This window comes from Euprymna scolopes, chromosome 35, assembly GCF_053919585.1.
Source record: "Euprymna scolopes isolate OS-2025 chromosome 35, ASM5391958v1, whole genome shotgun sequence".
Lineage (NCBI taxonomy): Eukaryota > Metazoa > Mollusca > Cephalopoda > Sepiida > Sepiolidae > Euprymna > Euprymna scolopes.
The window spans coordinates 20,543,104-20,569,983 of NC_136516.1; the positions used below are offsets into that span (position 1 = coordinate 20,543,104).

Here is a 26,880-nt window from a genome sequence, read left to right on the forward strand (position 1 = left end):
GAGAAGTTGGAAGATAACGGCTTTGATGACCGGCTTGTTTTTAGCGATGAGGCGACCTTCTATCTGAATGGCAAAGTTAACAAGCATAGCACTCGCATATGGGGTACTGAGTGTGACTTTTTCCTTTGGGGCTTTGTCAAGCAACAAGTCTATGTGCCGCCCCTTCCAAGAGATATTGACGAACTAAAGGCTCGAATAACGGCAGTTGTGGGAACCATTGACGTCAAGATGCTGGAACGCGTTTGGCAGGAAATGGACTATCGACTAGATGTCTGCCGTGTGACGAATGGTGCTCATATTGAGCAAGTTTGAAGATTCCCCACAAAACTTGAAACTTTAACCTTTCCAACGGTACCAATTTCATTTTTTAACTCCTAATAGTTTTTGAGTTATTAAAAATCTGTATGTTCCCAAGACTTTTGAAACACCCTGTATGTCTAGATAAAATCTGATATAATTAGTGATACACCGGTTCTCAGATCAACAAAGGTGAGCATTATTGAGCCTAGTCAGTATCAGATGGGTGACTATTTGGGAATATAGATTATATATTACTAGCAAGTCGCCCAATGTTACTCAGTCGTCAAATACACATATATTTTAATTCATACACAAGCTTAGACATGTGAATGGGAGTATTATGGTTTTTTTTCTAAACGGTTCACTTCTTATAAGTAAAAAAAATACTCAAGCTGAGATTGAAACCAAAACCTAAAGACATTGAGTCAAGTACGATAACCATTACACCAGCTTGACACGACATTTGCGAAGTGCTTTCACAAAATCTTATTCTTTACATAAAGAAGCTGTCATGTTTCACAACTGCGCAAGTGCAGTTGTGAAACAGTTGACAAGTAGATTAAAATTTTATGAGCCTCCGCTCACGTATCAATTTGCTAATTTTTAACTCTTAGCAGAGCTTTTTTTTTCCAGATGAAAACTGATTTAAACGTTTTCCACATGTGTGAATATCCTATGTACCAAATTTCAAGTCTGTAGATCAAAATTTTGTTGAGTATATAGGTTGAGAAGTGTCCTCACACATATTCTCGCTTTTATAGATATAGAGATTATATATACCAGGTGCTGTATGTAGGAGGATGTCAACAGCTCCCTGCAAAGACTGCAAAAATCTAAAGTCGTTATCTTCCCTAATAGGGATATACATACAACTGGGGATCGCTTATGAATTTGATATTCCCATGAAACTTCTTCTTTCGGAAGAAGCCAGTTCAACCCACGTAGGGTGATTGCCAATGGTTGTAGAGTTTTTTTAAAATTTTTATTTCGTTTTACAATTGTTTTGCCTGTTGATCAGTGTCACGTTTGAATCCGCCTCAAATAACGAAAGATTTCTACTCATTTTTTTCAGGAAAACAATGTCCAGCATCGATTACTTGATCTCTACACGTCAAAAAACATGTCCATGTCGCTGAAACTCCAGATCCTTCATGCGCTCGATGAGACAACACGACTTCAGGAAGGTCTCCTCTGGTTTACAGCTACCCATCCCTCCAAAAACCCTGCTCAGCGGCAGCCTTGCAACATGGACACTAATGATAAAACCATTTCCGACAGGGATAATCATTATTTAACGAATGAGAACGATACGGAAGAGATAATGGAAGTTTCTGAAGATGAGGGCAATGATAATTCTCCTACGGAAAAATACAGTCCTTACCAAAGATTAGTTCAAATTATGATGAAACGAGAAGTAATTTCTTTTTTTTTTTTAGCTTTGTTTTTGTATCTGTATGTGACCAAACCAACTAAGTCTCCTTTCCTGCACGCATCTCCCTATACGGTCCAGATTTTAAAACATCTAAGCTTGTCTTTAGGACTCGCATGGCACATTAACCATCATTGGATGCCTACTAGACACTGTCCTCTGTACAGGAGTTTGTCAAAACAACCTGCCACAAGGATATTTCGCCCTAAAAGTAAACCCTGATTAAATATTCCAAATAACATAGTTTTCATTCTCTCGATATGACTACCCCTACATTGGCTTATGCAATAATTGGTGTATCTTCTCGAAGTGATGTTGCCTATAGTAATAACACTAAGTTGGATATTCCACCAGACTAGATGAATTATTGTTTTGGAATCCAGTAAGACAAAAAGACCAAAAGAAAGATATATTACAACATACTTAACTGGTCAATAAGTGAGAGAAAAATTAACTTCTTTACTAACTCAACGTTTGAGAGATAAGAGAAATGGGTTATAATCCGCTAACGTACTTCCTAACTTCCGGCGTGGCTGCTACCAGAAGTGGTGACAAGGCAAATCGATTCCTTTGTTTTATTTTTTTTTTGTTTTTTTTTTCTCATACCTATATCTCCCCTGTGCATGTACATGGTGGAATATTAAAAGTGTCGCCCTAAAGAAAACAATACTACAGCTTTATTTTAAAACTTTTATTGAAAAAATCAATTCAGGTAACTTGATTATGTGGTAGAGCTGACATCTATTCAATGTAGCCACCTTCAGCCTTAATCACCACCTCGATATTTGTCCAGAACTGGAAGCATGCCTTTTCCATAAGCGCTGGTGGGAACTCTGCAGATGGCGGCAATTAGGCTAGCTTTGGTGTTGTGGGAGGTCATGTTGGTGATGTTCTCGACATGTGACCAAACGAACATCCAGTAGGTTCACGTCAGGAGAGGAGGGAGGGGCAAGTGAGAAAAGGGTACAAAATCGTAGCACTCCTTCTGAAGCCAAGCCTGGGTTTCTTTGGACTTATGGGCCAGCACCAAGTCCTGCTGTCATACCCATCCATGGTCTGCCAACGGCCACATGATTGCACTAGGGGATCACCACACTCTTCAGCACATCTAGGTACACTTTGGTGTTGACCTTCAAGCCAACTTCAAAGATGTGAGGTGGCATGATGTGGCCTTCACTTGAAGCCACACCAAAGACCATAACCCTGACTGGAAACTTTGTTGAACTGTACCCTCAAGCGTTGAACTGTCTGGATTTTCATTTTGAGGGTACTGGCAATGGTTCTGTTGTCATAGCTTGGATTAGTAATACCAAACGATATACCATTTAGCGCTGGACAAGGCACATTCTGCTACTTAATCTGACAGTCATAGTTTTTAAATGAGTAATTATATTTCTCCTACGTCAATCAATATAAAAGTTGGTTGACTGAATTCAAAATAAAATTTCCTATAAAATGATATTTTAATTTTTGTTGTCGTAATTTGTATATTCCAAGTAATTGCAATTTTATTCCGCCTTCTTAACAACAAAACACACTGCAATGGCATATCTGTGAGCGGTAAATGACTTTTCGGACGGAAGTGTTTTATGTCTGTTCATATAAATATTCGACACAGAAGTTCTATTAGTCGATGACATTTCATATTCTTAAAACAAGAAGAGTAAATCTTTATTACGGAATTTGAACAAAAAAACGTGCGACTTTCCAGTAAAAAGTTAGAACATCTTCAAGTTGAGGTTTTCTAGTACAAAAATCAAGATAGAAACTTTGTTCAAATGGTATGTAATAGCCAATATATTTATTTATTTATTTATTTTTTACATGGTAGTCACCACTTATCAAGGCCCGGAAGCCACTCGGGGATAAGGGTTATTGCGTGTACAGTAATCAATGGGATAGTATCGTAGTAATCGTTAGTATTGAAGATTTGATAAAGTGTCTTACTTAAGGGGGCGGTTCATCAGGAATTTGTTTAGTCAGGTGGGAAACAGGCAAACAGAAGAGAGTTCCACGGGCGTTCACTTCTAAGAAAGAAGCTTTTTTCGTGGAATTTATGTTTTGATTTTGGCACAGATAAAGAGTGGGGCAAATTTTTGACAGTGGTTTCAGATAGATGGGTGTTTATCATGAAAGATTGGCGAGGGGGGACCAGAGATTGGAGTTCACACGAGCACTTGCCATGGAAACATTATTTCTTTTGTTATAAAATTTGAAAAGAATTGGTTAAGAACTTTTTACGTGCACATCGATAGAAATGATAGTGAGCGCTGACATTCATTGTTATTTGTGTATTTTCACTTAATTTAATAATAAAAAAAGATGTAAAACTTGAATTTAACTTGAAAGTACTATTTTTTTTAAAATAGCATGGTAACATAAGTGCATAAGCACCAAACTTTCTTCTATTTAATTTTTTGTTTGAATTGAATTTTTTTTTTTTTTTTTTTTCCCCAATACTAAAGTAGAACATTGCCATAGTAATAACTAGGGCTCCGTTTCTAATTGTAAGTATTTTTTATTTTTTTCCGATACTAAAATAGAACATTACCAAAGTAATAACTAGGGCTCCGTTTCTAATTATAAGTATTTTTTATTTTTTATTTTTTTTCCAATACTAAAATAGAACATTACCAAACTAATAACTTGGGCTCCGTTTCTAATTGTAAGTATTTTTTATTTATTTTTTTTTTCCAATACTAAAGTAGAACATTACCAAAGTAATAACAAGGGCTCCGTTTCTAATTGTAAGTATTTTTTATTTTTTTTCCGATACTAAAATAGAACATTACCAAAGTAATAACTAGGGCTCCGTTTCTAATTGTAAGTATTTTTTTTTTTTTTCCCAATACTAAAGTAGAACATTACCAAAGTAATAACTAGGGCTCCGTTTCTAATTGTAAGTATTTTTTTTTTTTTTTTTCCCAATACTAAAGTAGAACATTACCAAAGTAATAACTAGGGCTCCGTTTCTAATTGTAAGTATTTTTTTTTTTTTTTCCGATACTAAAATAGAACATTACCAAAGTAATAACTAGGGCTCCGTTTCTAATTGTAAGTATTTTTATTTATTTATTTTTTTCCGATACTAAAATAGAACATTACCAAAGTAATGACTCGGGCTCCGTTTCTAATTGTAAGTATTTTTTATTTTTTATTTTTTACCGATACTAAAATAGAACATTACCAAAGTAATAACTAGGGCTCCGTTTCTAATTGTAAGTATTTTTTATTTTTTTTCCGATACTAAAATAGAACATTACCAAAGTAATAACTAGGGCTCCGTTTCTAATTGTAAGTATTTTTTATTTTTTTTTTTTTCCCAATACTAAAGTAGAACATTACCAAAGTAATAACTAGGGCTCTGTTTCTAATTGTAAGTATTTTTTTTTTTTTTTCCAATACTAAAATAGAACATTACCAAAGTAATAACTAGGGCTCCGTTTCTAATTGTAAGTATTTTTTATTTTTTATTTTTTTTCCGATACTAAAATAGAACATTACCAAAGTAATAACTAGGGCTCCGTTTCTAATTGTAAGTATTTTTTTTTTTTTTCCAATACTAAAATAGAACATTACCAAAGTAATAACTAGGGCTCCGTTTCTAATTGTAAGTATGTTTTATTTATTTATTTTTTTTTCCCAATACTAAAGTAGAACATTACCAAAGTAATAACTAGGGCTCCGTTTCTAATTGTAAGTATTTTTTATTTTTTTTATTTTTTTCCCAATACTAAAGTAGAACATTACCAAAGTAATAACTAGGGCTCCGTTTCTAATTGTAAGAATTTTTTATTTTATTTTTTTTTTCCGATACTAAAATAGAACATTACCAAAGTAATAACTAGGGCTCCGTTTCTAATTGTAAGTATTTTTATTTTTTTTTTTTTTTTCCGATACTAAAATAGAACATTATTAAAGCAATGACTAGGCCTCCATTTCTAATTTTAAGTATTTTTTTTTTGAAGATTTGAATTTTTTTTTCATTTCTTTTCCAATTTCCATATGTTGTACATTGCAGGAGAGTTAGGAGCTCAGTTGGAAATATTTGATTCAAAATAAATTTAAAAAAGCAAAAAAAAAAAAAAAACATTCTCCACCACAAAAGAAAGACATCAGCTGAAAAAAAAAATTGAACAGATTCCAAACATAAACAAAATTTGTTAAATCCTGACTCGCCATCTTTGATTTTTTTTTTTTTTTTTGTTTGTTTATCATGGATCTCGATATAAGCAAATAATAAATCTGAGGTCAAATAAATTATCAAACGAGTTGAACGAATAGTATAAAGAACGAATATAATATAATCCGACAAAGGATCTTGGGTTGAGCATATTGGGGAGTGAAATATTTCTTTTGTTATGAAATTTAAAAATTTTTACGTGCGCATTAATAGAAATGATAGCGAGCACTGACATTCATTGTTATTTGCGTACCGTGCAATGGCGTCAAGTAAATTCATAATAAAACGTCTGTTTACAAAGTGCCTAAAGGCAATGCGATATACCTTCTTTTTTTTTTTTTTTCATTTTTAATCAGAAAACATCAGTTCTTTCATTATGGAAAGAAAAAGAATACTTCTGGTAATGTTCTATTTTAGTATCGGAAAAATTTTAAAAAATTCAAACAAAAAATTGAATAGAAGAAAGTTTGGTTCTTATGCACTTATGTTATCATGCTATTTTTAAAAAAATAGTATTTTCAAGTCAAATTCAAGTTTTACGATATCTTTTTTTATTAATAAATTAAGTGAAAATACAGAATAATTACAAAGCACCCCGCTCCCATGTTAAGAATGGGTTTCTAAATAATAACATTATTTCAACACAGTAATGTAACAAGAACCGGCATTATTATGCATATTTTCTCTTTTTTTCAGATTGTGCGTGTCGCTGTTGCAGGAACGGCGTTGTTAAGAAAGATTCATACGTTTGAGGTTCTCTGTAATTTCTACTTAACTGTTGAACAGTAAGTTCTCTTTTCATCTCTTTCATTTGCATTTTTTTAATATTTGATCAGCGTGCAAGAACTTGTCAAAAATTCTGATGAGGATGAGTTTAAATATCTTGGTAGTAAAGTTGTTCAGAGTAAACTTTTTTTTTTTTTTTTCTGTAGTTTCACCCCAAACAAGGCACAGAGCTACTTAGTCATGAGGGGCTGCTATTTGGGACCAAATTTGCAGGGACTCTATTTATAGAGTTCGGCAGTGAGATGTCGATTCACATTATACTTGAACTTCTGCATGTCAGTACAGTCAAGGAAGCAGGGGCCGTGGAGGGAATTCCAAAGTTCAGCAGTCCAAGGAAAAAAGCTATGCGAGTAGAATGTTTTACGGCATCTACGGATCTCTACAGTGTAAGGGTGAGATTTTGCTGCTTGTCGGGTTTGTCGAGGGTATTGTCGTCGAGGGGGTATTAACGCCCAGAGTTTGTCAAAGCACTTGCCATTGAAATACTTATAAATCAGTCACAAGGATACCACATTTCGGTTGGAGTTCAGTTGAAAGTTCAGGACCTATTAGGTTGGCGATTCTTTTTTTGAACCTTGTGTAGGAGAGAAAGAGAGAGAGACTAGTGGCAGATGACAAAAATATTCCATGCATGGGCGAACCGTAGCCTTGTAGAGATATGGAATACTTTCAGGTGTGTGTAGCTTTGATTCCATTCAGATTCCCGAGATCGATAGGATTCCCGATTTGGGCAAGGTACACCTGAAGAAGGTCGTAGGTTCCATCGACCGAAACATTGTGCAATAGTAGTCCAAATGATCTAAATAATACGAACTACCATGTCCGTTTTGATTATTACTGACCTGAAAAGCCACAACACTTAAAAATGGCTACATTGTAGTCTGCTAAGAAATAGTCCCACAGTATTATGTTCCACAAATAGAAAGTTCTTTGTAAGAAGCTCTGTTCCAGAAAGTTTCTGATACATCTACCACTAGTCTCTTGGATAGGGTCTAAAAAAGAGTCTTAATGTAATCAGATCCATTTTATCAACTAAGCTACAATCCCTGTCCCATGACGCAATGTTGCATCTCTGCCTGTTTTACAAATATTTTAATGGAATGTGCTCTGATGCGCGGTGCACTTGTGCCTCCTCGACATACATATCCCTGACAAACCTGCTTAGCAACAAAATCTCACCCCTTCACTGTTGAGGTTACTTAAATGCCAAAAAGGTTTCTACTCTAATCGTTTTTTCCCTCGAACAGCTAGACTTTGGAATTCCCTTCCTGCTACCTGCTTCCCTGATTGTACTAATATGTAGAAGTTTAAATGTAACGTAAATCAACATCTTGTTAATCTTTTCTAAGCAGTATCTCAAATAGTAGCCCCTTACATCCAGGTGGCGATAATATGCTTTGTTAGGGGTAAACGTGAGTAAAAAAAAAAAAAGGTTTCATTAATTTAGGTGCATCAAGGAAGGAATGACAATTATTTATAGTGGTAAGTTCAAGTTTGAATGCCGAAGTAAGAATGGTTTTCCTTTATTTCAGTCTGATTGATAATATAACCTGCCTTGACGATAACGATGTGAAGATGGGAAGTGATGACAGTGTGAACGGCGGTCCGACTGATGATAATGACGTCGATCCGATTGTATCAAACGTGAACATCAGCGATGCCAATGCTGAATTGCTTATTACCTACCTGGACGAAATAACAAAAGTAATGACTAGGGCTCCGTTTCTAATTGTAAGTATTTTTTTTTTTTTTTTTGTAGATTTGAATTTTGTCTCCATTTCTTTTCCAGTTGTACATTGTAGGAGAGGAGGGAGCTCAGATAAAAATATTTGACTCAATTTGACTTAATTTAAAAAAAAAAAAAAAAAAATTCTCCACCACAAAAGAAAGGCATCAGCTGAAAAAAAAAAAAAAAAAAAATTGAACAGACTTCAACCATAAGCAAATTTTGTTAACTCTTTACTCACCATCTTTGATTTTTAAAATTTTTTATTTATTTTTTTTTTTATATCCTGGATCTTGATATAAGCAAATAATAAATCCAAGGTGGAGTAAATTATCAAACAACGAGTTGGCCGAATGGTATAAAGAAGGAATATAATCCAAGGAAGGATCTTGGTTTGAGCGTATTGGGGAGTGAAATAACAAATTACTGCTAGCGTACAAAGCAATGCTATTTGTGCAAACAAATATAGCTTAGGTGTTTGGACAATGTTTAATCATTGTAATTTCATAGACCCATCTCCTGCAATCGTTGAATCAACTTGATTTCTCAAACTCACAATAGTCCTAATATTTCAGGGATCATCAGTTGTTTACCATGAAATACTGTTTCAGGAATGTAAAAATAAAATATATTAAATTGTGACTCCTTAACAGTGTTGATCAAATACCACCTCCTTTAAACAAAACAGCAAAAAATGTTCCGGATATTGGATCCAGTTTTTTGCTCCAGATTAGTTAGGCTAATGTAATATTGTCAGTGGATATATAAAAAAATAAATAAAAAACAACTTTTTCCTTACCTGCATAATTCATCCTTGTCTCCAAAAAAGAAACTAATTTATTATTTCCAAATCTACTTTGTGTGTGTGTGTGTGTGTGTGTGTGTGTGTATATATATATATATATATATATATATATATATTAGCCTGGATGCCCAGTGTTGCCCAGATGTTTGGAGATGTGTGTTGAGCAAAAAAAATAAAAAATAAAGTGGTAGTAGGCAGGTAGTCTCAAACCCGTGATACGAAGGTGGAAAAGAAAGTCTTACGCCTTACCGCTACTCCGTGACGCGACCGGAAGTTCGGAACGTTAAAATTAGGCAAAGTCAATCCAACCGATACAATGACTTGCAAAAATGGCTTGCAAAAAATCGACCCTTCCTTGTAGAAAACTGCCCAGTTGAGGATGAAGGAATTAATGTTTTTGGCCAATTTTTCGATATTTGTCGTCCGAGATGCCGAGCTTCAAAATGATACTGATCTCATGAAAATCCGTTGCCTCTAGGCAGACATACAAACAAACATACATACATTTAAACAGACAGGTAAGATTTAATTTATCTATATATACATATATACATATATATATATATATATATGTATGAATTTTAATAAGTTTTAAAGCTTAACTATTCTCTTTTCTAAACTTCAGGCTCAACCAAGACGATCATTACCAGGAAACGTGATATTTGAAATCCGCCAACATCCTCACGATATCTACCCTAATTTATATGCGATGTGTTACTCCTGGTAAGTGTAATTATATCGGAGATCACAAACGTCCTGTGATTTTGCTTTGTGTTGTAATATTTATATCGGTAGTCAAGTTTTTAAAAAAATTTTTACCCCCACCGCCACACAAAACTTCTGTATTTTTTTCTAGTTCTGTTAAATAAATCAGAGTTTGCGTAACGTATAATGATCTAAATAGAAACGAAATACCAATAACGAATGGATATATATTTTTGGATATCATTTTGTATGAGAATTTGTCTTTTTATTCCTCATGTTAGGTGAAAAAAAAAATCTAACAAGTTTAATCCATCTGCTCAGAGTTTTGGTCCACACTGATTCAGGAGTTAAGAAATCGCTAATGAAATAAGATCAAATATTGGTGAAATCAAAATTATCATAGTTTGCAAGACACTTATTCCTAAAAAAAAGAAAATTAGAGACGATTCACCATCACAAATCAAAGGTCAACAGAAGGATTTTAAAGAACAGTTTTTCTCTACAAACCAAACTAAACACAATGAATGAATACTGAAGATATAAAAAATTTGAAGAATAAAACTTTTTACCAAAAAAAACTGGATTTTTTTTTTTTTTTTTTTTTACCTTCACCCCAAACAACGTATATTTTCACTTTTATGTAAAGGATTACTAATTGGGACTATGCCTAAGAAAGATTAATAAAGTTTTTGTTACATTTGAACTTCTGCGTATCAGTACAGTCAGGGAAGCAGGTAGCAAGAAGGGAATTCCAAAGTCTAACTGATTTGGCATAAAATAACCTGAAGAGGGTTGATATGCCGTGAAACAACCAAACACCATGTATAAATATTTAAAAATGTAAAGAATTTGAAGACTAAAGGCTTTTACCAAAATGACCAGATTTTTCATTAAATAACCTGAAGGGGGTTGATATCGACCAACAATCCAAACTAAGTTCCTTCTAATCTGACTAATGACCCTTGCCCTAAACACTGCACGGCAATTTTTATCTTTTTTTTTTTTTTTTTTTCATTTCAGTCAACTGCTTGAATGTCTTTTTGTCCTACTCTCGTCTCCCGCCACAGTCAATCATCTTGGACTTTTTGTGGCCATTCGAGAATTCTTTCAACAATTGCTGGACACTCAAAAAGGACTTCTATTTCTTTGTGCTAAGCCGGACACAACAAATGGAATCTTAAGAGTCCTGATTCAAATGGGGGTGTGTATGATATTTTTACAATGGCAATCCATTGCAGTTGTAGTGAATGATATATATATATATATATCAAATTATAGTGATTCAATGAAATTTTTTTTTTTTTTTTAATTATTTTTAAATTTAAAAACTTTTTTTTTTTTAAGTGAAATGTTTGAGTTTCATATCAAAGATTTTTATTATTCTAAGTAAGACAAAGAATACATTAGAAATATTTTATTTCTTTATCCTATAGGGTTTTGATGCCTACCATCTCTTCAGAAGAGAAAATATTAGCAAATAGTTATAATGGTATTCACCCTATTTGCGAAAAGTCAGTGAGACATGGAAAATCATAATCAAAATTTGGTTAACTAGAAGTCATATAGCAAAGGAAATTGAAGAAAAGGATATAATGGTTTAGATCCAAATTATGTGATAAAATCTAAGGTGACTATCGTTGTATATCGAGCAATTTTTATTTAGATGGGATAGTACTTAAAGAATAATACGGCCAGTAATATTTTGTAAATCTTATAATCACAGGTTCCCACACCAGCTGATTGTTAGATAGCTTTATTCTGAAGTATATGTATATATATATATATATATATATATTAGATGTACCCAGCATTGCTTGGTATTGAACATTATATTAAATTCCTTAAAAATGATAAAGTAAAAACACGGAAAGAAACTGAGACATGTACATGCGAGCATTGTTTCTTTTCTAAACAGTTCACTTTTTGTAAGTAAAAAAAAAAATACTCGAGCTGAGATCGAAACTGAAACCTTAAGACAGTGAGTTAAGTAGGATAATCATTAGGCCAGCTTGACACTATCTTTAAAAAGTGTTTTTAGACCTACTTAATGTGAATGATTCGTATATACGCAGTCATGAAACAGTTGACAAACAGATAAAAATCCGATGACCTCCAAGTACTAATTTGTCGATTTTGACCTCCTTAGCAGCCGTTTTTTCCAGATGAAAACTGATTAAAGTTTTCCACGTGTCTGAATACCCTCTATACCGAATTTCAAGTATGTAGATGAAAAATTTGTTGAGTATATAGGTTGAGAAGTGTCCTCACACACGCACTCATATATATATATATAAGAACACGATTAAAGACTGTAAATTATAATTCACAAGAATTTATTTTTTGACAGGATACTCAAAAAGAAAAGGTTTCTTTAATCTGCAGAAACCAAAGAATGCATTCTTTTCATTAGAGGAAAGATGCTAGCAAATAATTATTATAGCAAAGCTATGAATTTGCTGGAACTGGCATAAATTGAAACTGCATTATATGAAAACATGAAGAGGATTTTTATTTTAAGTAAAATACTACTTGCAAAAAAGTTATAACACAAAATAAGGTACTTGTACAGTTTAATCAAGACATGAAAATATTGTTAAAAAATAAAGTTATATTGTACGTATCCGTTATGGAATGAAGTTCTCTGAAAAAAATTTCACTTAATTCGATCAAGTATTTTTTTTTTTTTTTTTTTTTTTTTTTTTACAGCAGAAAAACAATTTATGATACTTATCAAAAGGTAGCCATGTTTCAATTTTTCAGAAGAAACGCGATTATTTAAGATGGGGAGGAGGTTGTTATCGTTTATGTGAGTTATCTTCCCGTGGCGTGTTCTAAAAATCCAAACATTTTTTTTTTTCTGGAGAACTTCATACCATAACGGATACGTACAATATAACTGTTTTTTTCGATATTTTTATTTTTTAATGCCTTGATTAAACCATATAAGTACTCAATTATTAAAGGTCATAGAAGAGTAAATTTTTGTTTACCTTTTTGTTGGCTATTCTACTCGATGCCCAGTAAATTTTAGATTCAAGAATATAATCTCAAAAAACAAATGCTCCACGCTAATTCACGTTCTTCTTTGTCTTCATCGATAACAGCACGTTCTTCAAGTATATCTTATCAAATTTGGGAATCTGCAAGGAATTTGTAACAGGACCGTTTAATCCGTGGGGGTATCATGCTCGTTTTGAATACCATGACCAAGTAGAAGTCTTAAGTAAATTGCTATTGTATTCTTAGTATTGTCTTAACTTCCAGACTCCAGATGAATGTGACTGAAGGAGCCATGGCTTAATGGATAAAGTACTAAGTTGTCAATTACAACATGTTTAGATTATGGATCCTACCATTCTCATCTTTATTTTGACGTTCCGACTGATGTAACCTTTGATCCCTTCAGGGAGCATCTTTCTGAACTCTGCGGAAACTATATGGAATTTCGAACGGCACTATTTATTCCCTCAGACTAGATTGTTTTTGTTCTGTCAGCCATGGTCAGATAGAAGTTTTTTTTATGTTATCCATAGTTATTCTAAAGATTGAACTCTCCAACTCCAGAAGATTGTGACTTAGCATTGTAACTTAGCATTGTGACTTAGCATTGTGACTTAGCATTGTAACTTAGCATTGTAACTTAGCATTGTAACAGAAGATTTAACTGATTGTTAAGCAACACTTTTTACCATTGCACAATGGGTTTGGAACAAGAACAATCTGTCCCTTGTGGAATAAAAAAGGCTCAATTTGGACTCCCAACTTTTAAAAGATGCATTTGTTTGTTTTTTTCTGATGGAAATCACTCTAGACAAGGCATGAAGCCACTTGATGTAAAGAGCTTTAAAAAAAATGTACTTCCTTCTTCATGGTCAAAAACTAGCCAATGATTAGTGTTATCTGGATAGATTCCAACCCAGAAAACAGCAATTCTTCACCCTTTATCAGAAACATTGCTTGTGGAATGCAAGGACTAAAGGACAGAAATAAGGGAACCAAGAGTTAAAAGGCTGACGAAAGTAAACCCAAAGTCTGGTTACGACTCTCCTTTATAAAGGTTAGGTGTTACACCAACCAAAATGTTGCAGATATAACAACCAAGATGAGAATCGCAGTTCAAAAAAAAAAAAACATTCAAATTATGAATTCTCATTTAAAAAATTCTGAAATCTGCTAATGTTTCTGCCATTTCCATTATTTCTAGGATTACAACCGAGAAGACAATAGCGAAGATAATCCGGCACAGCTATTGGGTCTGCAGCTTATTTATCATCTACAAACATTGCAGCATGTCGATCAACTTGCTGAGTATCACAGAAAAGGTTTGTATCCTTATTATTCTTACATGTGCTACCAGATTAAGCTGTCTGAAGATACTGGCTTCTTGGCCTAAAATGCAGCAAACATTGATATTATTGCTTCCCCTCCCCTCCTTATCCTTTGCAAAACAATTATTTTTCTTCTACAAAACAACCAAACCAAACACCATGAATAAAATATTTCCAGATATTAACAACTTGAAGCATAAGAACTTTTATCAAAATGACTGAATTCGGCATTTACTAACCTAAAATTGGTTCGGGACAAGATCAAAGTGTAGTATCTGTTCTTCAGATGCTGCACTTCAATTTCTTGTTCTCTTTTGGTGGAAGAGAAATCCTTCACGACTGAGACAATTCTTATTTTTGTTCCTTTTCTCCACGTTAAAAAACGACCCTGGTGTCTAACTCTGTCCCGTGGGGAGGCATTGTAAATAGGAACCTAAAATTGGTTGATATACCATAAAACAAAACAACGAGACCGAACTTGTTATTCTGTTTGTAAACATGAACGAAATAACTTATCCTTACACAGAAAAATAATAATTTCTAATAATAGCAAAATCCTATGGAAATTCCACAATATTTTCTACATCGATCTGCGTAAGTTACTGTTAATGATATTCCGTTTTCAATAATAAATATCTTTCAGGGCCAATATTAAGGAAAAATATTGGTGCTTGTTCAAATAAGTTGACATCGATTTTTAATTTTTTTTTTTTAAATAAGTTGTTTTAAGCAAAAACAACATTACGTACTTAATTGTTATGTCGGAAATAGTAATATATCCAAAAATTATGAAAATTCATCAAGTAGAACAACTACTATTGTATTTTTAGTAAAACAAAGTGTATCGTTATAGAATAAAAATATTGCAGCTTTGACACAAGTAATCTAAAATATTCGTTCTGAATTATGTCCCCTGTGTGGGAACTCTTTACTGTCTACTATATAACCTCTAAGAAAAATGCAATCAAAAAATATCTATAAAATAGCTTGTAAAAGTCGGGTAAATTAAAGATAGCTGTGACCCGAGTTCCTTAGTTGTAGATATTATTATTTACACAGCATATAAAAAGTTTTAAGGAGCGAGCCAACCGAGAATGACGGCCAAAAAAGCCTTTTGTAGACATACAGAAAAAGCGAACACATATACATATATATATATATATATATATATATGTATATATATATATATATGACTTTGTGTTTCTTCCCCTCACATGTATACTCAATGTTTTTCTCTTAATGTTGACTTAATTGAAACTAATTGAAGTCATTGAGAAAAAAATTGTTGGTTCCCGACAAAGGAAGGATAGGACCTAGTAATTCAATCCCATTTGTTTGTAAGAACTTTTCTCAATAAACACTCCTTGGATTTTTTAATTTTGCACAAACATTAGTCCTGGTGAAAGTAAATTTTAGCCAGAACAGATTTTCCGGGATAACTCTGGTTGCCTACCTAGAGGCTATTATAGGGGCAAAATTGACCCAAAATTGCTAGTCCCTTAATTTCTTTTTTTTTTTTTTTTTTTTTTTTGCACAAACATTAGTCATGGTAAAAGTAAATTTTTCACTCGTGGAGAGGGACCTCGCATGCTTGGCTTGTTTATTTGTGCACCATCTCTCTATACACACACACACACACACGGAAACTTAACATAGTTATATGAAATAAGTCGGAGAGAGTGGCAACCTTGGTTGAAGGGAGTGCTCTTAATGATGGAGGTCTGAACAGAGCTGAAAGGGAAAAACAGACCAAATACCAAGGTCTCATGTATGATATGAAAAGAAACTGGAATCTTAGAGAGATATCAATCATACCAGTTATTGTAGGTGCCCCAGGGCTTATGAAGAAGAACCTGAAGTCCTACCTAACTAATATTCCTGGTGAACCAAGCGCAAAAGAGATCCAGACAATTGCACTTAAGGGAACAATGAGGATACTAAAAAGAGCTCTCGGTTGGTTTCAATAAAAGGCAGGGAAATGTTGGCAGCTGGTTTGGCTGCCCCATACCCAGCGTTACAATCTTCAATGGAAGAAAATTTAAAAAAAAAAAAAAAAAAAAAAATAGAAAGGCTGTAGAGCTGATTATACGAGCAGGTCACTCTGCATTATCTGTTCATAAGATACGCTTAAATATGATAATTTAATTCATGAAGATTTCATTTTGTTATAGAGCGAATTATCTATTTACTAGCGGGGGTACCTGGTGTTGCCTGGGTCTTTGTAGGTGTAAAAGAAAAAAAAAAGTGTTTCGAACCTGTGACGAACCCGAAGGCAGAAAAAAAAGTGAAAGAAACGTGAGATCTTACCGCTACGCTACGAGGCCATAGGAAGTGAAAAGCATTGAAATTTAGCGATGTCAATCAAAAAGTTGACTTGCAGAAATGAATGTTGGCTGGAGGCCAGTTCAGCTTTCCACCGTTTCATTTATTTGTTTGTTTCCCCACGATATTGTGGAAAACCAGCTCCCCACAAGAAAGGAGTGTCCAAATGAATAGCAATTGTCTGATATGAGGGATTTTCTCCAGGTTGATCAAAACTGATTGCTTTCTGGACATCCCGGCATGAAAGGCCGGGATGCTGTCTGATTTTGATTCAGTTTCACTTTTATATGAAAAAGCCGAACAAACACAAAAGAAAGGAATAGCGCGAATTTTATAAAAGTCAATCAAAATAAATGGAGACACGGTGTGTGTTGTGTTCGCAAATCGTAGATATTATAATCATGGGAGTATATAAAAAGTTCCAAAACATAGTACTCTTTTCAATGAGAACCCGGGCCAAAAAAACCTTTGCTGGACATACAAAAACACATGTGGCTGTTTTGTCTTTTATATATATACTAGCAAGGGTGCCCGGGTGTTTGTAAATGTAAAAGAATAAAAAAAAAGTTTTGGAAAGGAGGTAGGCTCAAACCTGAAGCCTTGAGGCTAAGGCGGGGAAAAATAGTGTGACGAGTTAACGCGACGCTAAGCGGGCAGAGAAGTCAGAATGATTTAAATTAAACATTTAAAAAGGCAGGTGGTTAAACGAACGTCAATGTGTGGTTTCCTGGATCAAACATTACGCCATAGAGAAATGAAATCACGGCGGGAATTTTGTAAAATAAAAGTCGCTGAAATAAAAGATAGACGCGGCCTCGTTTCGTGAATCAGAGAAATAAGATAGGGAGTTGTAAGAATTAGTGACCCCCCCCCCCACCTATCCAACCCTTTGCCGGACATACAAAAAAAATGCAGACACACACACATTTTCGTTTTTATATAATAGATTGTACCTAATATATAGTAGTGATATAAAAAATGAAAAATATATGACTTGGGTGTAATCAACTCGAATCAAAGCTGAAACATACAACTCTCCAGCTTCATTCCTTAGCCTCTAAGCTACACCTATACTTATATAAATAGTTAAAAAAATATATGTTTAATCTATGAATATAGGTTTATGCATGCGAACATGTTTAGTCGACTACTCCTGCCAAGGTCAAGTGTTTTCTTTTAAATTTTGACCTCTTAGCAGCAATTTTTGCAGGCTAAAAACCAAATTGAAAGTGTGCTACAGGTCCAAATTTTTATTTTATTACATTTTCACCCCAAACAAGGCACATTGCCACTTTGATGTACGGGCTACTATTCAGTTGCAGAGGTACTATGTAGGGAGTTTAGCAGCAAGATGTCTCTTCACATTACACTTGAACTTCTGCATGCCAGTATAGTTGGGGAAGCAGGAAACCGGAAACCTTATATATCAAATTTCTACTTTGTGGACCAAATATTCAGAGAGGAGTTTGATAGTCTTTTTACGCATATGCCAACAAGGTTACTTTTATGTATATAGATATGTATACAAATATTTCCATGAATATTTTCATATTAAACCTTATGCAGTTATGCAGAATTTAGAAACCATGCATAAATAGCATTCAACGCAATACTGAAATGAAAACAATCATTTAATAAGAAACCATGAAAAGTGAATAAGTAATTAATAAAAACTCTGTTTTCAATGCAATATGCAAATTAGTTAACCTTCATGTAGTCGCTCACATATTTATTACTGAGCATATTGTTTTAATTGGTCTTGGATATGACCTTAAACTATATCCGATGATGTGGGCATTGGGGAGTGTGGAGCCACCCTTTAATTGCTTTTGCTCCCAGGTTCACTCTGACCCGGAGTGGTAGTACCTGTTAGGGTCCCAACTATGGGTTAAATAGAAAACGACTTGAAAAAAAAATATATATATTCTATTAAAAAAATTTTCTTCAAAATCACTGGATTCGGCATTAAATAACCTGAAAAGGGTTGATATGCTGTAAAACAACCAACCTACCAAAAATATTGTTTTAATTTAAAAAAAAAAAAAAATATTTATAATAATAGCAAGAAAAAAGCTCAAATTTATATAGATTACACATTTAAAGTGTGTTGTATACTTTGTTTTATTTTTAATTCATTTTTATTTTCAGCAACAACTGAGAAAGACATTGATGATGCAGAGCCACTTGGCGTTTTGCATAACATGTACTCTATGACCGTTAACGCAATGGGGCGAGAATCGGTTGTGCATGTCCTTGGACTTGAAGAGAATCTCAAATTTCTGCTTCCTTTTGTTGAACTAACAGGTCAGATATTTTCTTTAAAACTTTTTTTTGCTTATTAATAAATCACCACTTACCGTGGTAAAGTTCAAATTCAGTTCGTTCCGCAAAAAATCACTTTGTTGGCAATCTTCACATGGTCCTTCCTGTAAGTACCTGATGTCTTTCTAGAAAGAATTTTTACTAGAAAAATATCGGGGAAACCAATGCCAACAATAAAATCTTTGGATTCATATGGTTTGATGACCCCTTATCAAAAGTGAGCTCCAAAGAAGATGATTTTTTTTTTTTTTTTTTTTTTTTTTTTTTACTGTTTTTTTTTTTTTTCGTCTCAAACAAGGCACAGTGCCACTGAGTCGTAAGGGGTTACTATTTAGGACTAGATTTGTAGGGATACTATGCAGGGAATTGGGCAGCGAGATGTCTGTTCACATTACATTTGAACTTCTGCATGTCAGTACAGTCAGGGAAGCAGGGACCCGGGAGGGAATTCCGAAGTCTAGTAGTTTGAGGAAAGAAAATATTTGAGTAGAAGATTTTACAGCATCTATGGATATCTACAGTGTAGGGGTGGGGTTTTGCTGTTTGTCGAGAGTATTTACGTTCAGGGACTATTCGTGCTTTGAGTTTGTCCAAGCACTTTCGGTCCTGGATATGACCTTAAACTATCTCCGATGGTGAGGCCCCAGCTTGTGGGAGTGTGGAGTCACCCCTTAATTGCCATTGCTGCCAGGTCCACTCTGACCCGAGGTGGTAGTACCTGTTAGGGTCCCAACTATGGATTAAATAGAAACTGACTGGAAAAAAATATATACATATTCTATTAAAAACCTTTTCTTCACAATCATTGGATTCGGCATTAAATGACTTAAAAAGGGTTGATATGCCGTAAAACAAAAACAACCAACCAACCAAGCACTTTCCATTAAAATATTTGTAAAACACATGCAGGGATGCTACATTGTGGCAATGGGATGAAGATTGGAGTTTGGATGATGGTGTCAGACCTATTAGGCTGGTGATTCTTAACTCTATCTATTTCTAAAACTCTGTTTATGAGTGAGGTGCATCAGCCCGGATGTGGCAACAATACTCTATGCATAGGCGAATAGTTGCCTTGTAGAGGTACAGGATGCTCTCGGGTGTGAGTAACCTAATTCCAGTCAAGCCAGCATGTCCTAGAAGATTTTCTCCCTTCTTTTAAAATAAAAATCATGCTCTTTAGCTGGAGGTTTTTTCTCAGCTCTAAAATCACCAGAGTCTAGGGCATTGTTGAGATGGCCTGTTCTCTATTGACTGAGATGTATGGTCCTGTATTCTGTCCAGTTGTAGTAGGTCCATCCTCCCAGACTTTAATATTTCACCCTTTGAGAAGACTTTACTTTTTCGACCTTTAACATGTCTTTCTTGGAAAATACCAAGGGGGCTGTCAAGGCATTTTTTTGCAGGCCAGAGTGCTCTTCTTTTAAGGTGCTGACTTTTCAAATCCAACTTTCGTGACCTTGTGTTACATCTTGCAATTGTGGGAGGGAATAAACCTCTGTTGACTGTTGTTCGAGAATCTTGTACACCAAATTGTAAATTAATTTTATTTGTTTATTCAAATTTCATATGTTTATTTTCCAAAATGTTTTGTGTACCTTAATATTTTTCACTAACAAGTAAGTGTATTCAAAAGTTTTATTTTATTTTGAACTGTCATATTTTGCTTGAGCATCAAGAAAAGTAAGCACCAACTTTATTTACGTACTATGACGGATTTAAAATTATACGACATAACGGCCATGTTTTGAATTGTTACTGTAACATTTTCAGGTGACGACATAAAAGATGTCCGCTTGAAAAAGTCTGTTTGTGCTGGTTACGTAACAGAACTTCTCCTTTTGGTGATTCGTCAATCGGAAAATATGGAAATGCTTCAAAGGTTCGCATCTCAACTTCTAGCCATCATTGAAGATGGTAAGTGCTCGGTGAACCCGCCCAATACAGACCGTAAGTACACGCAGTCCTTGCATTACATTTTTTTTTTTTTTTAATTTGTAACAATAATACATGCTTACATCATTATATTTTTATTACCTGGTGTATTTATCCGTGGGGCATTAGTAAACTTTCTGTTTATTTTTATTTGCTTTTATTATCAACAAGCTGTACATACGCGACGTTGCCCGGGATACAATGAAGTCATCTCAATTTTTATTTGTTTGCACATTTGTAAAATTTTAGTTGTATGATAGACGATTTTTATATATTTTTAAATTATGAGTTATTCCGCTTGATTTTTCGATGATCATCAGGAAAATGGGTGCTTATGCAGATAAAGATGCAGCTGAAATCACATTCCAAGTAAAAACTATTTGATATACTTACATATCAAGCAAAAATAAGTATTCTCACCAAAAATTAGAAAAAATTATCAAGTAGAATTTTAGTTGAAAATAAAAAATTTTATCATAAATTGCAGTTTTATCGTATTAAGTAATTATGAAGAGTTCTGTAAAAACAGGGGAGATAATGTAGCATATACTTGTCACTCAGTGTTAGTGTAAAAAAAATGTGTTAACTGCTTGAAAAAAAGCTGGAATAACCCAGAAATGGATCATTTTATGTTGAAATTATATATGAACTTGATCCCCAACTCTAAATTCCAAAATTATTTTCTTTTTATGTCATGTTTGTTAGGATGTCAAATGTAATTGCTTAAAAAAAGGTAGAATCTCATTTTTGGAGGCGATGATGCAGTAAAAGGTGTTAATCTACAAAATTTTATTCTTAGAATAAGTAAATATTGCTGTGTGATGCAGATGGTGGTTGTTGCAAACGCACTGTCGTTGTTTGGAGAGGTTCAGGAAGCTCCTGTTAATCCTTACATTTAGGCACATCTGCTTCAAAATAAGAGTTTTTTTTTTTTAACCCGTGTTTACTCTGCCATGTTGCATGGCAGAGTAAACATGAGGCTCATCCCCTTCTGATCTTTTTTTTTTTTTATCAAGTGTTTTTCTGTTTATGGAAGGAAGCTCAGGAACCTACTGCTGATTCTTACATCTCGGCAAATTTACTTCACGATTACAGGCAAAGTTTTCTTTTTAACCTGTGTTGATTGCACCATAGTCAGGTGGATGTGCAACTACTGTTGTTTCATCAAAGACTTAGTATTGATAAGATTACCAGTGCCTTACAAACTAGGCATCTTGGCTGGTTTGGCCATATCCAGTATATCATCTCTTACGTCAGTTCTATAATGGGATGCAACTTGTGTCAACACAATCTGCAACAAACCCTGGAAGAGAATCTCAAGTAATCAAAGTATTGCTGTATATTGTGTTTGTGATGTATTTGTGTTTGAATGTGTAGGTGGCACTATTAAATGTCTGTTGTGTTCTTATCATAAACAAACCGTATCTATATACATTGTGTTGTGTAATGGGCTGTTGTCCTCAGATCCTTAATGTCTATTTTAGTGGCCCGTGGTTCATCTAGGTGTTGGTGCGTGCATGTTAACATATATACATAATATGATGACATACCTGTTTCTGCTGTTTGTTTCTTCTGGGAGATTCGCCAACTGATCTTGGGAGAGCTGGAATCTGTTTAAAGAAACACTTCCAGACTGGACGCAAGACGATGTGAGATTCTATGTATTTTATTCACTCCCAGCTATTCTTCATAGGAGTGATCAACAATCTTTGGCTTGGGGGAGGTGGGGTCTTCTGTCTCCATTCTGAGACCCCCTCTCCCTCATGTCTTCCTCTGTATCTCTATGCTTGTGGAACACCTGACATGCCACTTTTGGTCCCTGTTTAGATACTTTCCGGTGCAAACTGACCGGTCACAGAGTTTGACAACCTGTTAAAACATGACGATTCAAATCTCTGTTGTCCAGTCATCACTAGATAGATAATTATATAGACAGATAGATAGCCAGATAAATAGATACACTGATAATTAGATAAATAGATAGATACACAGATAAGCAGTTAATTTACTGCTTCTGCCCGGCTATTCTCTAACAATATGCCTGTGTTCTCGATAGGCCCTGTCATGTGCAATTTCCTCACAAGTCTGATTTTATTAATGATGCTCCACACCAAAGACCAACACGAATTGACTTTCCATGTATTTCCCCATCACCACTATTTTAGGAAACGCTTTTTTTTTTTTTTTTTTTTTTATAAGGGTGTCACCACTTATCAAGGCTCAGAGGCCACTCGAGGATAAGGGTTAATAGGTATACATTAGTCATTGTGATTTTAGCATAGTAAACAGTGGGAATTTTGTAACTTGGATTACTTAGGGGGACGATTCAATTAGAACTTGTTCACATTGGAATTTTTCTTTTTTCTTTTTTTTTTTTTTTTTTCATAGGTATCAACTCATTATCAAGGCCAAGAGGCCACTCAAGGATAAGGGTTAAAGAGTGTACAGTAGAAATTGGACAATATAATAATCATTAGTAATGAAAATTTGTTAAATTTGATAACTTATATGGAACGGCTCATCAAGAACTTATTTACGTTAGACTTGAAGACAACCATATTGTAGTCAACCGGAAAGCAGGAAAACGGCCTTGTCTCAGCCTGCCAAGCCAACACGATATCCGATTATCATCATATCATATGAATCCACAAATTCTATTGTTGGCATTGGTTTCCCTGATAATTTTCTCTTCAGAATTATTTGTAGAAAGACATCAGGTACTTAGGGGGGAGACAAGAAGGTTGCCAACATCCTAAGTGAAAGTTATTTTTGTGGAACAAACTGGATTCGAACTTGTCTGTTGTTAACCGCTAGACCATTGTCACCTCACAGGATAGCTGATAAAACTTCTTAATAATTGCATGTTGCTTTCAGGAAGGGTCATTTTATTAATTATTATTTGCCTCTCCATTTTTTTTTTTCAATTTTTATTTTTTTATGGACGTTTGACATTTTTCACATTTTGATTCATAGTTGTTGCCCTTGTTTATTATAAAAAGGTGAGATTTGATTATTTGTAATAAAAATAAATTAAACGCTGCATTTGGATATCACGGGCACTATAGAACAGGGTTAGGGTTAGTAAGAAAAGATGATTTAAGTACAAAATGCGATATGACTACTTGCAGTCTGATATCAATCTTTTTGACCAAACTGCGTTGGGGGTTCAATCCTCACTATAGGTCATTCTAAAGATAAAATAAAAATTACTTTAGACTTCAACTTGGTCATGGCTTACAAAATGATAACAATCTATCCCATGCAGATTAAATAAGGGCTTCAGTTCAAAATTTTGTATAGGCTCTAAGTTCAACATCAAGATTTTTAGATTCAAAAGGTTGCATCTGAAGGTCATAGGTTACATGAAAATAGCAGTCTAAATTATGAATGATCATCTCAGAATTTCATAAATATAGAGATTTTTAGTTTTGATTGGACTATTCTCATCTTGAGTATTATTTGTGCAACATTTCGATCAGTGTCATCTTGCATAAATAACACTGAAGATGAGAACAATAGTCTGATCGACCTTTTTATTCCTCTACCTAATAAAAGTGGGCATCCCCTACAAAAACAATTCTAAGATAATGAAACCATCTATCAAGCCAAGATGGTGACCAACATGCCTGACAAAGGTCGAAGGCAACATCGACCGAAAGGTTGCACAAATAACACTCAAGATGAGAACAATAGTCCAATCAAAACAACTAATACAAACAATCACCCCTCATCTAAAAAAATTCAGAATTATTGTAGAAGTTTTAATTACTTTTTTTTTCTTTTTTTTTTTTTTTAACCATTTGGTTGTCTCACATATTTTTTGTTTGGTAACATTTTTGTTGCTTTTTTATTATTTTGATTTTCCTTCTCCTAAATGTGTTTGCATGCATCTTATTGTCAATCCATTCTAAAGTATTTGCGATTAACTTCTTCCCATTTCTCTAATCGTCTATTTTCTATTCATCAGAAACAACGTCTAAGCTTCAAGAATTACAAGAATGGCTTAATCCGACTAAGAAAGTTCCAACATTTTCCCATGAAAGTCTGCAGCCACTCATATCACAGCTGAAAATGTACGCTGACGACATCCTGAAATTGCCTCGAGCGCTCATTACGGTAATGCGTATTCTTAACTGGTTGGCAGTTCCCCCTGACTGCAAATATTCACAAGGTAAATTATAAATGCAATTTGTTTTTTACTAGATAAAAAAAAATCAATGAGTAAGAAATTGGAAATTTGCTAATTAGACTTCATTCAAAGAATGCTATGAATTAAAATTTTGCTAAAGTTACAAGACAAACGTTCTCTAAAATAAAAGAATGTAACAGAGCTGTGAACTCTGGCTTAGCAGTAACAGCCATATGCAAATGACCAAGTGATGTAACAGCAGAGATAAAAAGGACACACCTGTTCAGAGATGCAGAGGTATTCAAGATGTAGATTTTTTTATTGAAAATATTTACTAAATGTTTTTAAGAGGAAAAAAGGTACTTGTGCAGTTTAATCAAGACATTAAAAAATGAAAATATCAAAAAAAGGTTATATTGCACATATCCGTTATGGAATGAAGTTCTCCGAAAAAAAAATTTCGCTTAATTAAATCAAGTAGTTTTTTTTTTTTTTTTTTTTACAGCGAAAAAACAATTTATGATACCGAGCAAAAGGTTCGATTTTTAAGAAGAAAAGCTAGTATTAAAGATAGGAAGGGAGTGTCGGCGCTTTACATGGAGTTATCTCCCCATGGCGTGTTCAACAAATTCCATAATGGCTGACTTCAACGCGTTCTCAAAAGAACGTGTTTTTCCGCTGTAAAAAAAAAAAAACTACCCAATCAAATTAAATGAATTTTTTTTTCGGAGAACATCATTCCATAACAGATACGTACAATATAACCTTTTTTTTTTTTTTTTTTTCGATATTTTCATTTTTGAATGTCTTCATTAAACTGTACAAGTACCAAAAAAAAAATTGAACTCTATTTAGTATAAGTAGAAATAAACAAAAATCAAATATTTAATAAAAGTAAAAAAATGTATACTTGTAATATTCGTTGTACATTGTTTTTTTTATGACATTCGAGACACGAGTGTTTGGAGAAGTGGGATTCAAAACGCATAGATTGCATAAGGGCTGAGATGAAAAATCACATGCCGGCGGAAAAGAAGAAATGAACTGTTAAATATTTAGAAAAAAATGTGTTGTTGGAAATACCCAATATAAAGGTTTTTATTGAAAAAGAGAGCGAGTAGAGTTTTTTTATTTTTTTTTTTTATGTTCCTTGTGACGGAGTCTACAACATGTTGGGTTCATTAAAATGTAACAACAAATATTACAAGTTTACATTTTTTACTTTTATTAAATACTAGCGGGAGTGCCCGGCGTTGCCCTAATGTTTTAGTGGTGTAAAAGAAAGAAAAAAATGTTTTGGTAGGAAGGTAGGCTCGAACCTTAAGCCTTGAGGCGAAAGCCTGATGACTTACCACGATGCTAAGAGGACAGAGAATTGAGAATGGTTGAAATTAAACGGTTAAAAAACCAAGTGCTTAAATGAACGTCAACGTCTGCTTTTCGAGGTTAAACATCACGCCTTAGGGAAATTAAATCAGTGCGAATTTTGTAATATAAAAGTCGCTCTAATAAAAGATAGAGATGACCTCGTTTTGTAAATCGGAGATATAAACTAAGGAGTTTTTTAAAAAAGTTTTAAGAATTAGTGACGCCAACCCCCCACCCCCACCCCATCCCCGAAAAAAGCCTTTACCGGACATACAAAAAAATACACGCACGCATATTCGCTTTTATATTATAGATTTGATTTTTATTTATTTTTATTTATACTAAACAGTTCAATTTTTATTATTATTATTTTTTTTTTTTTAATTTAGTAAATATTTTCAATAAAAAAATGTCCTTTTTCAAAACGAATCTGCAAATAAGTTTCATCAGATGTCTTGTTTACTTACCGAAAGCAAATTCAAGCCTTTCCATGAATAGTGGTGATAATAAAGAGATGCTCATAAAGCTATATCAATTCACAA

General features: G+C 33.9%; 1 protein-coding gene across 4 annotated transcripts in view; it reads left to right on the forward strand.

Annotated features, from left to right (window-relative positions):
• LOC145259726 (protein virilizer homolog) overlaps positions 1-26,880 on the forward strand; it is a 239,719-nt gene that overhangs the window by 152,579 nt on the left and 60,260 nt on the right. For 2 of the 4 annotated variants that reach the window (XM_080117416.1, XM_080117417.1), the window contains exons 16-24: positions 1,373-1,714; positions 6,609-6,697; positions 8,231-8,429; positions 9,855-9,952; positions 10,955-11,135; positions 14,139-14,256; positions 18,733-18,888; positions 20,680-20,856; positions 24,809-25,012. In XM_080117416.1, the coding sequence (XP_079973542.1) occupies positions 1,373-1,714; positions 6,609-6,697; positions 8,231-8,429; positions 9,855-9,952; positions 10,955-11,135; positions 14,139-14,256; positions 18,733-18,888; positions 20,680-20,856; positions 24,809-25,012 (1,564 nt within the window). The remainder of the gene's footprint in view (positions 1-1,372; positions 1,715-6,608; positions 6,698-8,230; positions 8,430-9,854; positions 9,953-10,954; positions 11,136-14,138; positions 14,257-18,732; positions 18,889-20,679; positions 20,857-24,808; positions 25,013-26,880) is intronic. The other 2 variants (XM_080117418.1, XM_080117419.1) reach the window with 1 other exon arrangement.